Source organism: Lontra canadensis, unplaced genomic scaffold (genome assembly GCF_010015895.1).
Source record: "Lontra canadensis isolate GAN:19392208 unplaced genomic scaffold, GSC_riverotter_1.0 scaffold60, whole genome shotgun sequence".
Classification (NCBI taxonomy): domain Eukaryota; kingdom Metazoa; phylum Chordata; class Mammalia; order Carnivora; family Mustelidae; genus Lontra; species Lontra canadensis.
In genome coordinates this window covers 8,976,078-8,995,450 of record NW_022631054.1, presented here as the reverse complement: position 1 = coordinate 8,995,450, position 19,373 = coordinate 8,976,078, and the positions used below count along the sequence as shown (strand labels likewise).

At 37.7% G+C, this 19,373-nt stretch overlaps 1 protein-coding gene across 2 annotated transcripts in view; it reads right to left on the bottom strand.

Annotated features, from left to right (window-relative positions):
* CCDC30 (coiled-coil domain containing 30) overlaps positions 1–19,373 on the bottom strand; it is a 114,357-nt gene that overhangs the window by 73,990 nt on the left and 20,994 nt on the right. For both annotated transcript variants that reach the window (XM_032877473.1, XM_032877474.1), the window contains exons 9-11: positions 14,782–14,853; positions 7,558–7,673; positions 5,479–5,577 (exon numbers count right to left, since the gene is read on the bottom strand). In XM_032877473.1, coding sequence (XP_032733364.1) covers positions 5,479–5,577; positions 7,558–7,673; positions 14,782–14,853 — 287 coding nt within the window. The remainder of the gene's footprint in view (positions 1–5,478; positions 5,578–7,557; positions 7,674–14,781; positions 14,854–19,373) is intronic.

Below are 19,373 nucleotides of genomic sequence, written 5' to 3'. Positions count from 1 at the left end.
TAGTGGTTGCCAAGAGTCTGGAGGCTAAGGGAATGGAGACTGACTACTAATGGATATGGGGTTTCTTTTGGGGAGATAAAAATGTTCTGAAATTAGATAGTGGTGATAATTGTGTAACTTTGTGAATATACTAAAAACCACTGAACAATATACTTTAAAGGGGTGAATTTTATGGTATGTAAGTTATACTTCAATTTTTTCAAAGAATAAATGAAATTACACATAGGTAAGAACTGTGTGCTGAAAACGATAAAACATTGCTGAGATAAAGACTCAAATAAACAGAAAAATATAGATCCTGTTGACACACTGGCAGACCCAATACTGTTAAAATATAAATTCTGCCTCAGTTGATCTGCAGATTCAGTGCCATCCCAATCAAAATCCTAGCAGGCATTTTTGTCAAAAATGACAAGCTGGTTCTAAAATGTATATGGAAGGGGCACCTGGGTAACTCAGTCAGTTAAGCATTTGCCTTCAGCTCAGGTTATGCTCCCAGGGTCCCCAGGCCTCTCTCTCTCTAATAAATCAATAAAATCTTTTTAAAAATGTATATGAATGCAAAGAACCTAGAACAATCCAAACATCTTTGAAAGAAAAAGTTGGAAAGATTTTCTTTCTGATTTCAAGACTTAGAATAAAACAATAGCATGATATTATCCTACAAACAAATGTGTACATTAATGGAACAGAAGAGAGTCCAGAAATTGAGCTGAATAACAGATTTTTTAAAGGTGCCAAAGTAATTAAATAATTCTCTTTCCAATAAATCATTGCAGAATAACAGGATATACATTTGGAAATAAATGAACCTCAAACCTCACCTCACACTATATACAAAAATTATCTCCAATGGATCATAAACCTAAATGTAGAAGCTGAAACTCTAAAACTTTTAGAAGAAAAGAGAGGACAAATATATTGTGTCCTTGGTATAGACAAAATTTCTTAGATGCTTATATGTCCTATAATAAAATTTTAAAAGAAAACTTTGATAAATTGGGTTCCATCAAAATTTTAAAACAACTGTTCTTCATAAAACACTTTTAAAAATGAAAAGACAAGTCATAGACTGAGAGAAAATATTTAAAATACATATATCTAATGAAGGACTAGTATGCAACATATGTAAAGAATTCCTAAACTTAATATACATATAATTCAGTTAAAAACAAGCAAAATATTTAAATTGAGGTTTCGTAAAGGAACATATATTAATGGCTAATGGGCACATCAAAGCATACTCATTGTCATTAGATACTTTCAAAAGTCAAATTAGAACCACAGTGAGGTGCTTGAGTGACTCAGCTGGTTATGTGTCTGACTCTTGATTTTGGCTCAGATTACAATATCAGAGTCGTGAGATTGAGCCCCACGTCTGGCTCCATGCTCAATGCAGAGACTTCTTCAGATTCTCTCTCCCTTTCCCTCCCCCTTTGCCCCTCTGCCCATTCGCACTCTCTTTCCCTAAAATAAATAAAACTTTAAAAAATGATAAAACCATAGTGAGATACAACTACATGTCCCCTAGAATATCTAGAATTCAAAAGACTGACAATAACAATGTTGATGAAAATGAGAAGCAACTGAAACTTCCATACAATTGTTGGTAGGAATGTAAGATAGTACTGCCACTTCAGAAAGCAGCCTGGCACTTTTTTTATAAGGTTAAACATACATTTACTCTATGACTTGATAATTTCACTACTAGGTATTTATCCAAGAATAAAAAAAAAAAACAGGTATAAGGATATAAGTGGCAGCTTTATTTGTAACAGTCAAAACCTAAAAACAATTTGAATGTCTATCAACCAGCGGGTGGGTAAACTATTTCTGGTATATCTGAATACAGGGATATTACTAAGCAATATAAAAAATGAACTATTGACACAGGCAACAACACAGATAAATATCAAAAGCATCATTATAAGTGAAAGAAGTTAAACACAAAACAAGTATATACTAGATGATTCTACTTATTTGAAATTCTAGAAAAGGTATGATAATAGAAGATGGTGGAGTAAGGACTGGTGGGAGGTGGGGTTAATGGCAAAGGGGGAGGGAAATTTATGGATTAATGAATATGTTTTCTTTCTTGATTGCAGTTATAGTTATAACTTGATTATCATTATATATAGTTATAAGTTGATTACTTGATAGCTTGAATATAGTTATAACTTGATTGCAGGCTGTAGTTATAGGTATACCCACCTGTCAAAATTCACTGAACTCAACTCTTAAAATATGAATGTTTATATTGTATTAAACATTTCAATGATGCAAATTTTATAAAAGAAATGTAATATTTAAACATATGAAAATTCCCAATTTCACTATAAATAGATAAAACTATACTTAGAGGGGCCCCTGGGTGGCTCAGTGGGTTAAAGCCTCTGCTTTCGGCTCAGGTCGTGATCCCAGGGTCCTGGGATCGAGCCCCGCATGGGGCTCTCCGCTCAGCGAGGAGCCTGCTTTCCTTCCTCTCTCTCTGCCTGCCTCTCTGCCTACCACCTGTGATCTCTGTCAAAAAAAAAAAAAAAAAAAAAAAAAAAAAAAAAAAACTATACTTAGATACCCATTCTCATATTTAGTAGACAATATATTCAGCTGGTGAATTCTTTAAGAAACTGATTTTTACATGCATTGTGGAAGGAGAGGAAAATGGTACAATTCTTTCTGAGGAGTATCAGACAGTATCTACTTGAATTGTAGATCCATCTACTCTAATCCCACAATCCCATTTCTGTGACTCTATCCTACAGAAATACCCACATATATGTGCAAAAGACCAGAAACAACCCAAGTGTCCATCAAAAGGAGACTGGTTAAATAAATCATAGTACATCCACACAATAGAAAGCAAGACTGCTCTAAAGAATGAGGAAGACTTTTTTGTATGATATGGAAGGATCTCTAGGAGCATCTTAGTAAAAAGAAAAAGAAACCAGGAAAGGAGGAAATCTGAATAAATATTCAAAATTTTTATATTTGAATAAAGAAATACTGGAAGGAGGGGCGCCTGGGTGGCTCAGCGGGTTAAAGCCTCTGCCTTTAACTCAGGTCATGATCCCGGCGTCCTGGGATCAAGCCCCACATTGGGCTCTCTGCTCGGCAGGGAGCCTGCTTCCCTTCTTCTCTCTTTGCCTGCCTCTCTGCCTACTTGTGATCTCTGTCTGTCAAATAAATAAATTAAATCTTTAAAAAAAAAAGAAATACTGGAAGGATAAATAAGAAACTAACCAAAATGGTTACTAAAAATCAACTTGCCTTTTTAAAAAAGATTTATTTATTTATGTATGTATTTAACACAGAGAGAAAGAAAGAGAGAGTGCATAAGCAAGGGGAGCAGCAGGCAGAGGGAGAGGGAGAAGCAGGCTCCCCTAGGACCAGGAAGCCTGAAGCGGGGCTCCATCCCAGGACCCTGGGATCATGACCTGAGCCAAAAGCAGATGCTTAAAGGACTAAGCCAACCAGGTGCCCCACAACTTGCTTTTAATTAGAGCACCCTGAGTTCTTTTTTTTTTTTTAAGATTTTTTTTTATATTAGAGAGAGAGTGGGACAGTGCAAGCAGGGGAAGATATAGAGGAAGAGGGAGAGGATCTCAAGAAGACCTCCACTGAGCAGGGAAACTGACTCAGGGCTCAATCCCACAACCCTGAGATTATGACCTGAGCCGAAATTAAGAGTCAGATGCTCAACCGACTCAGCCACCAGGCACTCTGAGCACTACTGAGCTCTTTGGGAATAGTTTTGGTAAAAGTTACTGAAGTCTTGCCTGGAAATTCCTTCTTTCCTTCCTTCCACTCCTCTCTTCCACCTTTTCTGCTCTTTCTCCCTTCCTTCCTATAAAAACGCACTGCTTCTATGTAAGAGGGTTTGGGAAGAGAAGGAAAGATAACAGTTCCTTGGGTCAGAGCCAAGAAATCCTATAGCTGTAGTTTCCATGATACCTAAGTGTAAGGACCTATTTAGCCAGAGCGACTCCATCTTGGTTTAAAGCCATTTTATTGTTTGTGCAGTAAAACTTAAACAGACCCTGCCCCCACAGAGAAACTTACTTAGAAGCAAGTCTGGGAAACCAGTAAAATATGGTCAGCCAGTTCCTAATAACAGAGCCCAGAATACAAGGCCAGGTCGGCCAGTTCCTGATAACAGAGTCCAGAATACAAGGACGAGTCAGGCCAGGTGGAGACATCCAATCAGTAAGAAACACACATACTTTTTCCCTAACCACCAAAGAATGTAAACCCCGCCGTTTGGGCGCCAACCTTGAGCACCAATTCTGACCAGAGTAATAGGTTAGGTCAAACAGCTACTATAGGGTAAATTGTAATTCAATTGGCCACCTGCACGTGGCCTAACATGACTATACGATGTTACAATCTCATTGGCTACCTATATGTAGCCAGGTTTTTGCTCTATAAAAATTAGTCTGTAAGGCTGGGAAGGGTCACTCTCCTCGGAGCGGCCCTGGCTGGTCAGTCTGATTTCTAATGCTTGGCATAGTTTAAAGCTTTGCATAACTTCAACTTTGTTTACGTCTAATGCTTAGCATAGAATAAAGCTTTAAATAACTTTCACTTGTCTCAGTCTCGTTTCGTTTAATAACGGACCTAACATAAGACATCTGGGCTATAGGGACAAAGGAGCTACAATAAAAACTAGATCAGCCACAAAGGATGTCACTCGTCTTAGGTAAGTAAGAGGAAAGCCCCCCGCCAAAGCAGTCTAGCTCCTTGCCCTGAGTGTCTGACACAGCCCTATCTAAAACATACGGGCTCCCACTGCATTCCAGCTTGATGGTGATTGCTTTGCCCACCACTGCAGAGGCTGATCATGCTGAAAAGACCAGAGACCATGCACAGCATCTAAGCCTTTCTGGTTCTTTACTATAGTTTGTTACTTTAAGTGGGACTCCAAATACCCACTCTGTCATCGTTGGTTGATTCTATAAATCAATTTCATTTGATGATTAAAAATGCCCAAATTGGGGACGCCTGGGTGGCTCAGTTGGTTAAGCCGCTGCCTTAGGCTCAGGTCATGATCCCGGCGTCCTAGAATCGAGTCCCGCATCGGGCTCCTTGCTCAGCGGGAGCCTGCTTCTCCATCTGCCTCTGCCTGCCACTCTGTCTGCCTGTGCTCACTCTGACAAATAAATAAATAAAATCTTTTAAAAAATAAATAAATAAAATAAAAATGCCCAAATTGGTTATATCCTTGTACAATTCCTTTTTTTTTTCTTTAAAAAAGAATATAGTCCATTATATTCTTCATATAAATTTTCCCTGTGGGGAAGATGTGAACAGAAACACATCCTCTGTACCCCAATTTCTTCCTCTACTCTAATTGGCCAAGCAATAGAAAAAGACAAGCAATAAGAGGAGAGAAGCAAATAATTAGTATAATCACTCAGTGTACTATGCAAAAATGCAACTCACTTCATAATTTGAAATCAGAAATAATAGACTTTAAAATACCTGTTCTCTCTGTTCAGCACCCACACTTTTCCCAGGGGAGTGGTTTCCAAGTTGCTTATTCTCTTGAGATTCACGAATCTCTCCTTTAAGTCTTTCAACCTTAAATACAAAAGTATTTTAAATATGAGAGGATGGGGTAGGGGATGTGGTTTGCTTTGTTTTTAAAAGATATAAGTAATACATGAATACATTCTTCATGAAAAAATTTCAAACAACATATAGGTATACAGAGTAAAAAGTGAAATTTTCCCTCACATAACCTTACCCCACAATCCCATTTCCCTTTCCAGAAGTATAACAATGTTTGGGATACACCCTTCTTAAATTTTATCATGTATGTGTGTGTATGTATTACATATATAAGTATATGTTGGTATTAAATACGTAAATGTAAAAAGACTAAGACAACTTGAACAGTTGTTGTCTACTCATTTTTTTATGACTGCATTTTAAAAATAACGATAAAATATACATAATATAAAACTTATCATGTTGACCATTTTCAAGTGCACAGTTCAATATTATTAAGTACATTCTAATTATTATGTACCATCACCATCATGGATCTCCAAAATTCTTTTCATCACTCAAAACTGAAACTCTATGCCCATTAAATAAGAATTCCCTATTCTGCCCTTCTCTCCCCGCAGTCCCTGGCAACCACCATTCTATTTTCTGTCTCTATGATTTTGGCTACTTCTTGGTACCTCATAAAAGGGGAATCATATACTATTTGTCCTTTTCTGTCACATTTCAATTAGCATAATGTCTTCAAGTTTCAGCCATGTTCCAGCATAGGTCGGAATTTTCTTCCTATTTAAGGCTGAATAAAATTCCATTGTATAGTCCACATTCTGTGTATCTATTCATCCCTCAAAGGCTTCAACCTTTGGGCTGTTGTGAATAACACTGCTATGAACACGAGTGTGCAAATATCTGTTCAAGTCTCTACCTTCAACTCCTTGGGTATATACCCAAAAGCAGAATTGCTTGATCATATGGTGATTCCACATTTACTTTTTAGGGAAAGTGCCATGCTGCTTCCTACAGTGACTGCAGCAACATTTTTCATTCTCAACAAGGCACAAGGATTCCAATTTCTCCAGATTACCATCAACATTTGTTATTTTCTGTTGCTTTGATGAGAGCCAATCTAATGGGTATTTATTCATTCTTGCAACAAAATTACTTGAGCACTTATTATCGTGTGATACACAGGTTTTGTGTGAGATGCTAGAGATATGGTTGTAAAATGAATATAAACTAAAATTGAAGACACATATACCCAGAACTTGGAAGTACATATTAAAAATCAAAAATTACTAAAAAGAAATGGTTCACAAATGTGACACAACTCAAACTTAAATCTATATTAAAAAGAAAAGATCAAAAAAAAAAAAAAAAGAAAAGATCTTAGGGGTGCCTGGGTGGCTCAGTGGATTAAATCCTCTGCCTTCGGCTCAAGCTGGGATCGAGCCCCACATCGGGCTCTCTGCTTGGCAGGGAGCCTGCTTCCCCCTCTCTCCCTGCCTGCCTCTCTGCCTACTTGTGATCTCTGTCAAATAAATAAATAAAATATTTTAAATAAATTTAAAAAAAAAGAAAAATCTTAAAAGAAAAAAAAGATCCTAAATTGACACAATAGCAAAACATTACTGTTTAGCACGGGTAGTTAAAATGTATAAACATAAATACTGATAGACCGTATCAAGGTCAGGGAATGGCATCTATCTGGGATGCTCTAGCCACCAGGACTGGTCGTCACTAATGATATATATGTAGTGCTTTAGCTGCTGATTGTTATTTTATATGCATTTAAATACATTCTAGGGGCGCCTGGGTGGCTCAGTGGGTTAAAGCCTCTGCCTTTGGCTCAGGTCATGATCCCAGCATCCTGGGATCAAGCCTCGCATTGGGCTCTCTGCTTGGGAGGGAGCCTGCTTCCTTCTCTCTCTCTCTGCCTCCCTCTCTGCCTACTTGTGATCTCTGTCTGTCAAATAAATAAATAAAATCTTTTAAATAAATAAATAGATACATACATACATACATTCTAAAAACAAATTACATTAAACAACTTACCACTTCTCCAAGCACTTTTTTTTCTGAGTCAAGTGATCGAACCCGATTTCTTAAAGCCAGAATTTCCTTGTCCAGTCTCTGATTATGTTCCCTTGCTTTCTGTAGGTCAACCGAATCTAAAACAGAGAACAGGACACAGTTGGCTCAACTGGATCAGAGTTTCGATTTGAGGGACTAACTTTAAAAACCAAGGAAGTGCTGTTTCCTCCCTTCTCGTCAGTCCTTCCATGTCTCTACTCATGTGACTCCCTGAACGGGAGAGCTGCTACTCTCAAGTCCAGCCCTAGAATATTCTACCAACCTATCAAAACAGAATTTTTTTCTCACACCAAACTAATGAGCTGGATTTTTTGAGAATAGGATTTCCGGCAATAGAGGCTCTTTGACTTAAAGCGGTGGAACCTACGTTCTAAGATTTATACAAATGAGAAAATTATCTTCCCATCTTGCTTGTGGTCCTTTCTTACACACCGTATATACTCCTAGACACATATCTTCTACTCAGCAACAGTAGCGCCCCACAGATGACAAGTGCTGAGCCACGAGCACTGAATGGACAGATTTTCCTAGCTAAATCAAGTTCATGCACCAAACCATCTTTCTGCCTGCCCCACAGCCCATAAAATGGTAGTCCTCTCTGAGCTTAGCACCTCGAGGTAAGACCTGCTCTTTCCAGTGCTCACCAGTTTCAATATGGCAAACTTGCTACCTGAGACTTTCCTGAATTTGTAGCTGTTTCTTTTGAGCTACTTCTGCTCATACTTCTCTTATTTTTCTTCTGCTGCTTTCAAGTCTCCTTTGTTTTCCTTCTTCATCACCTGTTCTGTATCAATTATGCCTTGTGTTTTTTCTTTCCTCCTTTTTTTCTTTTGTCCCCTTCCTATTTTTTCTCCCATATGTAATTTTTTTATTTGAAAAGTTGAAAACACACCAAAAAGGAAAAAAAATCATTCATAATCCCACCCTGTATGTGTGAGTGGATGCGTATATATAATGAGAGAGACAGAGACAGTTTTTTGCCTGCGCAGTTTTTAAAGATTTAAACAATGCTACATAATCTGTCTGCAACTTTACCACTTGTGACTATATCATAGATGTCTTTACAGGAAAATCCTTATAAAGTCACTTTCCATTTCTCATTTGGAACTATTTTTAGATTAGTTTTTTAAATTTATTTAAAAAAATTTTTATTAACATATAATGTATTATTAGCCCCAGGGGTATAGGTCTGTGAATCGCCAGGCTTACACACTTCATAGCACTTACCATAGCACACACCCTCCCCAATATCCATAACCCAACCACCCTCTCCTACCTACCTTCCCCCGGCAACCCTCAGTTTGTTTTGTGAGATTAAGAGTCTCTTACGGCTTGTCTTATTTTTAGATTAGTTTTACTGGTCCTTGCTCTTCCTATAAATGGAATCTTAATATATGTATTTTTTGTGTCCGGCTTCTTTTGCTCAATATACATTTTGGGGATGCCATCTGTCATATCGATAATTTATTCCTCTCTATCTTTAGCCCATCTTATTCATATACCACTTATTAATATACCAGTCTTCATCCAGTCTCTCATTTTGTTCTGCACAGTGCAGCACTGTCCCAATGTGCCACAATGTGTGTCACTTTTCCCCTATTGAGGAAGATTCAGGTGTGTTGCCCGTGCTTTACTCTTACAAACAATTCTAACATCGTTATCCTTGTTTATCAATCTTTAGGCATTTATGACATTATTTCCAAAAAATAAATCCCCAGAAATGGGACAGCTGGATTGTAGGGTATGTGCATTTAGAAAATTTGATAGATATTGCCAAATTACTCTTTATTTTTTAATCATTTTTTTAAAAGATTTTACCTATTCGAGAGAGAGCAAGAGACAGAGAGAGCATAAGCAGAGGGAGAAGCAGATTCCCCACTGGGCAGGGAGCCCAATGCGGGGCTCAACCCTGCCAGGATCCTGAGATCATGACTTGAGCAGAAGGCAGATGCTTAACTGACTGAGCCGCCGAGGCGCCCCCCAAATTACTCTTTTAAAAAGATTGTAGAAAGTTACATTTTGTGCAATGACACCGCCCATTTCTCCACACTGAATGTTACCAGAATTTCAATTTTCATAAACCTTAAAAATGCATTTGAATAATGGCTCATTGTAAACAATGATTTATTTATTTTAGAGAGAGAGAGAGAGAGAGAGAGTAAGGGGGGGCCAGAGAGAGAGGGAGAGAGGAAACCCAAGCGGACTCTACAGTATGTGCAGAGCCTAACGCAGGGCTCAGTCTCACAACCCTGAGATCAGTCAGGCCTGAGGCGAAACCAAGAGTGGGACACAACCAACTCTACCACCCTGGCACCCTAATAATGACTTGTTTTAAATGCAATATTGTTTTGCTGATCACAATATGAATGAACATAGGCTTTTTGTTAAAAAGAAAAAGGTAGGGCGCCTGGGTGGCTCAGTGGGTTAGGCCGCTGCCTTCGGCTCAGGTCATGATCTCAGGGTCCTGGGATCGAGTCCCGCATCGGGCTCTCTGCTCAGCAGGGAGCCTGCTTCTCTCTCTCTCTCTCTCTCTCTCTCTCTCTCTCTGCCTGCCTCTCTGTCTACTTGTGATATCTCTCTGTCGAATAAATAAATAAAATCTTTAAAAAAAAAAAAAAAAAAAAAGAAAAAGGTATACGGTTATGTTCAAAGTGAATATTCTCGTCTAACCCTTACTCACCATCCTGACCCAAAATAATATGGTTAATATTTAGTAAATATTCTTCAAAATATTTTATATGCATATTCTTCAGATAAGAGTTGTACTAAAAATATGCAATAACTCCTAAATCATGGCCCCTCACGTATAAGAACATAGCTCCAGAGAAGAGTTCTAGAGAATTGCTAAGTATTATCTGTTTAGTGGCTGGGAAGACAAGGGGCAGGGAGGAGCTTGGCCAGCTGGAGTAGGTGACAGACAGCTGAAAGACTCAGGCCAGCAGCTATTTACAACTGATACAAAATTATTCCAGTGTCTTCACAACTTTATTGCCATACATTAATGTGTACCACCTCATAGCAGTCCTGTGAACATACACACACAGACACACATACACAAAAAATAAAAACCAGAATAGCATTATACCACATATACAACTTGCTTTTTTCACTTGATAATATATCACAGATATCTATTCACATCTGTGCACATAGATTTATGTCCTTATTAATAGATACCCAGTCACTTAGTTAGCCAATCCATTGTGGATAAATACAACTTAATTTTGTTACCCCAAAAGTTACTTCCTACTCTTTGTACTTCTCTTTTTTTTTAAGATTTTATTTATTTATTTGACAGAGAGAGAGAGATCACAAGTAGGCAGAGAGGCAGGCAGAGAGAGGGGGAAGCAGGCTCCCCGCTGAGCAGAGAGCCTGATGTGGGGCTCAATCCCAGGACCCTGAAATCATGACCTGAGCTGAAGGCAGAGGTTTAATCCACTGAGCCACCCAAGTGCCCAGTACTATTAATTCTTAAAACTTTTTTTTTAGAATTTACTAGTGAAGACATCTGAGCCTAGAGTTTTCTTCATGGGAAGATTTTTAACTACAAATTCAATTCCTTGGGCAGTTCTTCTTGAGTGAGTTTTAGTAGTTTGTCTTTGAATGAATGTGTTCATGTCATACAGGTCATCAAATATAGTGGCATAAAGTTGTTCAAAATATTCCCTTGTTATCTTTTTGGTCTGTAGAAATGTTCTGTAATTTCTTGTATTGGTGATTTGTTGTCTTCTCTCTTTTTTTCATGATCAAATTAGAAGTTTACCAGTGTTACTGATCCAAAGAACCACTCTTATTCTACAATATACTCTCTTGTGGTTCTGTCTTTAATTTTTTTGACTTCAACACTTATTTTTTTTTAAAGATTTTATTTATTTATTTGACAGACAGAGATCACAAGTAGGCAGAGAGGCAGGCAGAGAGAGAGGGAAGCAGGCTCCCCGCTGAGCAGAGAGTCCGATATGGGGCTCGATCCCAGGACCCTGGGATCATGACCTGAGCTGAAGGCAGAGGCTTTAACCCACTGAGCCACCCAGGCGCCCCTCAACACTTATTTTTAATACCACTTTCATTTCACTTGTTTTGGCTGGGTTTTTAAGGTGAAAGGTTGGATCACTTTGAGTCCTTTATCAATTTCTGGTATAAGCATTAAATGGTATAAATTCTCATCCAAGCACAGATTTGGTTACTTCCCCCAAATATTGATCTATTTTTTTTCATTTTCATTCAAGTTAATTCATGGAAAATATTTTCTAACATCTCTTGTAATTTTTTCTCTGAAGGCATGGCAGTTTAGAAATACCTTATTTGGGGATGCCTGGGTGGCTCAGTCAGTTAAGCAGCTGCCTTCGGCTCGGGTCATGATCCCAATGTCCTGGGATCGAGTCCCACATTGGGCTCCTTGCTTGGCAGGGAGCCTGCTTCTCCCTCTGCCTCTGCCTGCCACTCTGCCTGCCTGTGCACGCTCTCTCTCTCTCTCTCTGACAAATAAATAAGAATAAAATCCTTTTTAAAAATTTTAGAAATATCTTGTTTGGCTTCCAAATATTTGGGGATTGTCTAAACATACTTCTGTTATTGATTCTTAGTTTAATTTTATTATGGTCAGAGAACACAATTTGTGTGACTTCAGTTCCTCCACAGAAAGTTGTTTTACGGCTCAGTACAGCCTCTCCTTGTGAATGTTCCATGCATACTTGAAAAGAACCTGTGATTTGGTAGAGTTTTCTATAATTATCAATTTGCTCATGTTGGTTGGTACTATTCTTAAGTCTTTATCCTTGCTGATTTTGTTTCCTTGTTTTATTAGTTGCTAAGAAAGCAGTGTTCATGTTATAAATATTCATAAATTAAGAAAGGAAGGGTTAACAATCCTGATCACCAATTACAATGTGTGGGGTTTTTTTTCGCCACACATCCAGGCAATTTTGGACACCAGCCGGGTATCCTATAATTCAACTCAATTCTGACACTATCTAGCTTGAGACAGCATCAGATTCCATAGGTAAGGGCTCTGTCCCACAAGAATGCCTACCATTTTTTTTTAATAAATTTTATTTTTTTAAACATATAATATATTTTTATCCCCAGGGGTACAGGTCTGTGAATCACCTTGTTTACACATTTCACAGCACTCACCATAGCACATACCCTCCTCAATGTCCATAACCCCACCCCCCCTCTCCCAAACCCCCTCCCCGCATCAACCCTCAGTTTGTTTTGTGAGATTAAGAGTCACTTATGGTTTGTCTCCCTCCGAATGCCTACCATTTTAAATGCCAATGACAAACCCATCTTGTTACCATCTTGTGCTTCTGACAGACTGGTTATAAATCAGGGGTTGCTATGACCCCTACCTTAATTTGATTAATTTGTTAGAGTGGCTCACAGAATTTACAGAAACATTTTACTCACTAGATTACCAGTTTATTATAAAAGGATATAACTCAAGAATAGCCAGATGGGAGAGAGGCATAGGGCAAGGTATAAGTAAAAGGGTGAGGAGTTTCCATATCCTCTCTGTGCATACCACTCTTCCCAAATCTCCATGTGGTCACCAACCCAGAAGCTCTCCAGACTCTGTCCTTTGGGGTTTTTATAAAGGCTTCATTCATAGGCATGAGTGATGAAATCACTGGCCATCGGTGGCTGAACTCAATCTCTAGCCACTGTCCCCTTCCAGCCTCTGATAACCTAGAGGTTTTCCAACAGTCCCCATTAACATAACAAAAGACACTTTTTATCATTCCCATCCCAGGAAATTTCAAGGGTTTTAGAAGCTTGGTGGCAGAAACGGGGCCAACAACGACAGATGAATAGATAAAGAAGATGTGGTGTACACACACACACACACACACACACACACACACTGGAATATTACCCAGCCATCAAAAAAATAAAATCTTGCCATTTGCAATGATGTGGATGGAACTAGAAGCTATTATGCTAAGTGAAATAAGCCAATCAGAGAAAGACAATTATCATATGATCTCACTGGTATGTGGAATTTAAGAAACAAAATAGACTATCACAGGGGAAGAGAGGAAAAAATAAAACAACACTAGACTAGAGAGGAAGACAAACTGTAAGAGACTCTTAATCGTAGGAAACAAACCGAAGGTTGTTGGAGGCGAGGGGAGTGGGGGGATGGGATTACTGGGTGATGGACATGAAGGAGGGCATGTGATACATCATGAGCACTAGGTATTATGTAAGACTGATGAATCACAGACCTGTACCTCTGAAACCAATAAAACATTATGTGTTAATTAATTGAATTAAAATAAAAATTTTTTAAAAAGAGGAACAAAGACCAAATATATATTTCTTATTACAAAGCACTGGGTAAACCTAGTTTTAGAATTATTTAAAATGGGTAATATGCTATGGATGCCAGGAAACAAACTGAGGGTTTCAGAGGGGAGAGGGGAGGGGGATGGGTGAGCCTGGTGATGGGTTTTAAAGAGAGCACATATTGCGGTGAGCACTGGGTGTTATACTCAAACAACGAATCATGGAACACTACATCAAAAACTAATGAAATACTGTATGGTAACTAACATAACATAATAAATAAATAAATAAATAAAATGGGTGACATGTTTTTAATTATTTTTGTAGTTGCTACCATCGTAACACTCAAATTTCTTTGTATTATTTATAGCTGGTAGCGTTTTTACATAGTCAAACTAGGGTCAGATTAACTAATTCATCATGGATTCGAAGCCTGTTGGCTTCCAGGTAAACAAGTATGTGTGAGGTATTGTTGAATTCATCATAAGGTGTCTTGATCTCAGTGGTAAAATATGTACTATTGACTGCAGGTTTTGGAGTCAGATATCTATGGGTTCAAATACCAGCCCTACATTACTTAATTCATTAATACTTAATGTAGCTATTGGATAACTCACTTAACCTTGCCATAACTCAGCTTCTTTGTCTATGAAATGGAAATAATAATACTCACTACTTGGAATTGTTGTGAGGATTAGAGTTCATATATATATGGCATCTGTTACTCAGTAAGCACTCAGCAAGTGGTAGTAGTTGTTATAGTAGTAGAAATAAGTAATAACAGTGACAATAGGCTTTATTGTTATTATTAGAGAAGATACTATGTTAAAACATGTACAATACATTTATGCTATTAATGTATATTAAATATATCTGCTAACACGCATGGCTCACCTTTTTCTTTCAGCTTTGTCAAATTTTCTTTTAGTTTCTCAATTTCTAGCTGAGCCTTCTGAAGTGCAGAATCTAAAGAAACAAGAAAATATTTCTATTAAGGAGCAAATGTTTAGTGTAATGATCACATTTAAAATGATTCCCTTTTTTTGGAACATTCCCCTTTTGCTGATTGTCCTTTGAGTTTCTACATAAATGTCACCTCCAGGAAACTTTTCCAGACTTGTCCTCTTAGTGCTCCTACTGCGCCCTATCATTATTCCTGATTATGTGATCTCATAATATTACTGTTTCCCTAACTAGAGTCCATGTTGAAGAGCTTGGACCACTATAATCAATAGGAGCAACTCAACTTTTTAAGCATGGTACCATAAGCTTTAATTACACTCAGAAACTTTTTTTTTTTTAGATTTTATTTATTTATTTGACAGACAGAGATCACAAGTAGGCAGAGAAGCAGGCAGAGAGAGAGAGGGGAAAGCAGGCTCCCTACTGAACAGAGAGCCCAATGCGGGGCTTGATCCCAGGACCCTGGGATCATGACTTGAGCCGAAGGCAGAGGCTTTAACCCACTGAGCCACCCAGGCGCCCTGACACTCAGAAATACTTAAAATTAATTCTTGCAATTAGTAATACTTAGAATTTTACCAGTAGTGCTCAGCATCCAACTCTTGATTTTGGCACAGGTCATGATCTCAGGGTCATAAGATTAAGCCCCACATCAGGCTCTGCATTCAACAAGGAGTCTACTTGATATTCTCTCTCTTTCTCTCCCTCTGCCCCTCCCCTGCCCCACACATGTGCTCTCTCTAAGTAAAATAAAATAAATCTTTTTTTAAAAAAGAATTTTATCAGTAGTTACTAGAAATACCAAGACAACAAAATTTCAGGAAATACCTTCTGATACTATTTAAGAATTATGTGAAGATGGCAGAATGGTACAGGGCAAGAGCATGGGACACTGGAGTCAATTGGATTTGGGTTCTTTAATCCAGGTTTTATCACTTTGCCTCCTGGGATCTAGTCATTACCAGTGATATGTTTGGTGGGTTCCCTATGTCAGGATGAAGAACCTCCCAGAAATAAGAGACTAATGTGAACCTTATAAGAGATTATTCCTATCACAAAGTAAATATATTGGCACAATTGTACATGTTTTGTTATTACTCCCAAAGCACTCAATTCTTTGGAGTAAATCACAGCCTAATCTACCAGATTCAGCTAAAATTGTATTTCTGACCATAACAATACTATACCTGCCACTGCTATCAACAGCATCAGCTATTAGTCTCAGATATATTAACATTATAATAAATCTTCGAAGTAAATATTAGCACCCCCATTTTATAGATAAGGGAAGGCTCAGAAAAGTAAGCAACTTGCTCAGTGTCACACAACTCATAAATGGTAAAGCTGGGACCTGCACTCAGGTCTGTTTGAATACACTGTGCCAGAGATGTGAGAATAGTGCTGTTTTACTAAAACTATGGCTTCGTGATGTGTTCATCTATGGAAGAAGAGGGAGTAGAATGATAGCTGGTGGAAGGGTGTTCCAGAAAGAGGGAAAGTATACGTGGAGGAGAGAGGGTAGGAGAGAACACTGAGTGCTCTGGGAACGTGTAGTCTAATATTACTTGGGCCTACAGTGCAAAGGGTTATGGGAAATGTGGGATATGAAGCTGGATAGATAGGCAAGGGCCAAACCAGAAAGGCCTTAGAGAGTTCAGAATTTATTTTATAGAATAAATTTTTTATGGAAGCTTAAATTACCAAGGAAGTAATTGAGAAGTTCTGCAAACATTTGATTAGATTTCCACTTAAAAAAAAAAAAAACCTATTTTTACAATAAAACATACGGCCAAATATATCACATATCAAACTCAGATATATCAGAGACCACCAACTACATTAACTCATGTTGCCAAGTTAGCTTCTCCTGCCATGTTTATGCAGATATTTGAAAATCATAGCTCTCTATCATGACTCTTAAACTAGTAATATTTCTAAAACTGTGTTGGCCGTAAGTTTCTGAGACCTCTCTATTGTTTGACAGTTTTATTTTTTAAGTCTATTCCTTTAGTGGTTACCTTGATAATTTTGGGGGGAACTTTTTTATTATGGAAAATTTCAAACATATATAAAAGTAGATAAAGAAGTTATGAACAGTTATGGAAATATCTATATCTATCATCCAGCTTTTAACAATTGTCAAGCTATAGCCAATCTTGTTTCATTTACATACTTAAATATTACATACTTAAATGGTTTTTTAATGCTGTATAGCAAATCATCACAAATTTAGTGACTTAAAACGACATCCATCTTTCAGCCAACAGTCTTGTAAATCAGAAGTCCAGAAATGGTATGGCTGAGTTCTCTGATAAGAGTCTTACGAGGCTAAAATCAAAGTATGAGGTAGGTGTGTTCCTCTCCGAAGCTTCGGGAAAGAATCCATCTCCAAGCTCATTCAGGTTACGGACTGAATTTGGTTCCACGGTTTTAGGACTAAAGTTCCCCATCTCCTTGCTACTATTAGCCAGGAAGCTCTCTGAGCTCTTAGAAGCAACCAACGTTCTTGGCCACATAGTCTCCTCCATCATCAAAGTCAGCAAAAGAGAATTTCCCTCACATTGAGTCCTTCTCACACTTTGAATATCTTTCACCAGGAAAAAAACTAACCCCTTTTAAGGGCTCATCTGATCAGGTCAGTCTCATCCAGGATAATCTCTCTTTCTTAAAGGCAACTGATTTGGGACCTTAACCACATCTGTAAAGGCTTTTCACAGGAGCATCTATATTGTATTTGACTGAATAACTGGGAAAAGTTATGTGTACACCAAGTGGGACTCTTAGAGATGATCTTGGATTTCTTACCATGTTTGCTTTTGGTGCTGAATTAACATACCATTGCCTAATCCAAGATCATGAAGGTTTACTGTTTTCTTCCGAGAGGTTCATAGTTTTAACTCTTACATTTAGCTTTGTAGTCTATTTTGAGTTAATTTTTGTGTGGGTATGATGTAAAGGCCTTTAAAAAACAAATCCCAGAAACCATATCACTCATCTATAAATATTTCACTATATATCTCTAAAAGATAAGAATTCTTTTTAAATATTGTTCATTATTTTACTTCATAGTTAAATTGCAAGATAAGAACTCTTTTTATTTTTATTTATTTATTTTTTAAAGATTTTATTTATTTATTTGACAGACACACAGTGAGAGAGGGAACACAAGCAGGGGGAGTGGGAGAGGGAGAAGCAGGCTCCCCGCTGAGCAAGGAGCCAGACATGGGGCTCTATCCCAGGACCCTGGGATGATGACCTGAGCGGAAGGCAGACGCTTAATGACTGAGCCACCCAGGCGCCCCAAAGAACTCTTTTTAAACCTAAACGCCACGTGTGGTTCAGGAAATTTAACAATTTTTTATATATCCAGTACATATCCACAGTTCCAATTATTTCACAAATGTTACAAATGTGTTTGAATCAGTGTCCAGTAAAGGTCACACATTATAATTGGTTAATAATTCCTTTAAATTAAAAAAGATCATCTTTTTCTTTCAATTTATTGAAGAATACTCTGAATATTTGACATGGATTCTTTATTCTTAAAAAATATCTTTGTTATTATCCAAAATTTTTAATTCCCATCCAAATTTTTTGGATATGATATAGAGCGAGCTAGAAAATAAACTGGATGACTTCATCCAAAAAAGTTATTTTGGGGGCATGTGAGTAGCTCAGTCGGTTAAGCCTCTGCCTTCAGCTCAGGTCATGATCTCAGGGTCCTGGGGTCCAGCCCCACATCAGGCTCCCTGCTCAGTGGGAAGTTTGCTTTGCCTTCTCCCTCTGCCCCTTCCCCTTGCTCCTGCTCCCTCTTTCAAATAAATAAAATCTTTAAAAATAAATAAACAAATAAAAGAGTTTAGTGAAAGAAGTAGGCTAATGGTAAACACCGTTACCCAGAAATACATTCTGACTTATAAACTGATGACTCAAGAAGTTATACATAGGGCATACATTGGTACTAATATATTTTATTTTATTTTATTTTATTTTTTGATAGTACATGTGTTTTTGAAAGGACTTGCTAATTTAGCTTCCCAACAGTGCCCCAGCATACTTACTGTGGAGACAGTTTTCAGTTAGTAGTTTAGGATCTACCAGACTGACCATGGAAGAGGGGGCCATGTGATGGTGGTCTGTTGTGTCCAAATGTAACTAAGGGGAATGTGGGTCCTGGTTTTCCTTTCTCCTTCTGTACTGCAAGGAGCAGAGACTGCTTCTCATCATACTCACATAGCCAAATTTCTTTTCTTTTTTAAAAATTGGGTGTATAGCTTATATACAGTAAAATTCACCCTTTTAGTGTACAGTTCAGTGAATTTTGACAACCTTATCAGGATATAGAACAATTCCATATTCCAAAAATTTCATTTGTGTTCACTGTCTAAAACACATTCTTAACAAAATCTCAACCCTTCTGATATTCTTTGTTTTTAAATCCATGTCAATTTGGCAGAATCATTACTGTTTTAACATTTAATACTTTAAATATATGATCCTAAAGTAACCTATATACTGCATTT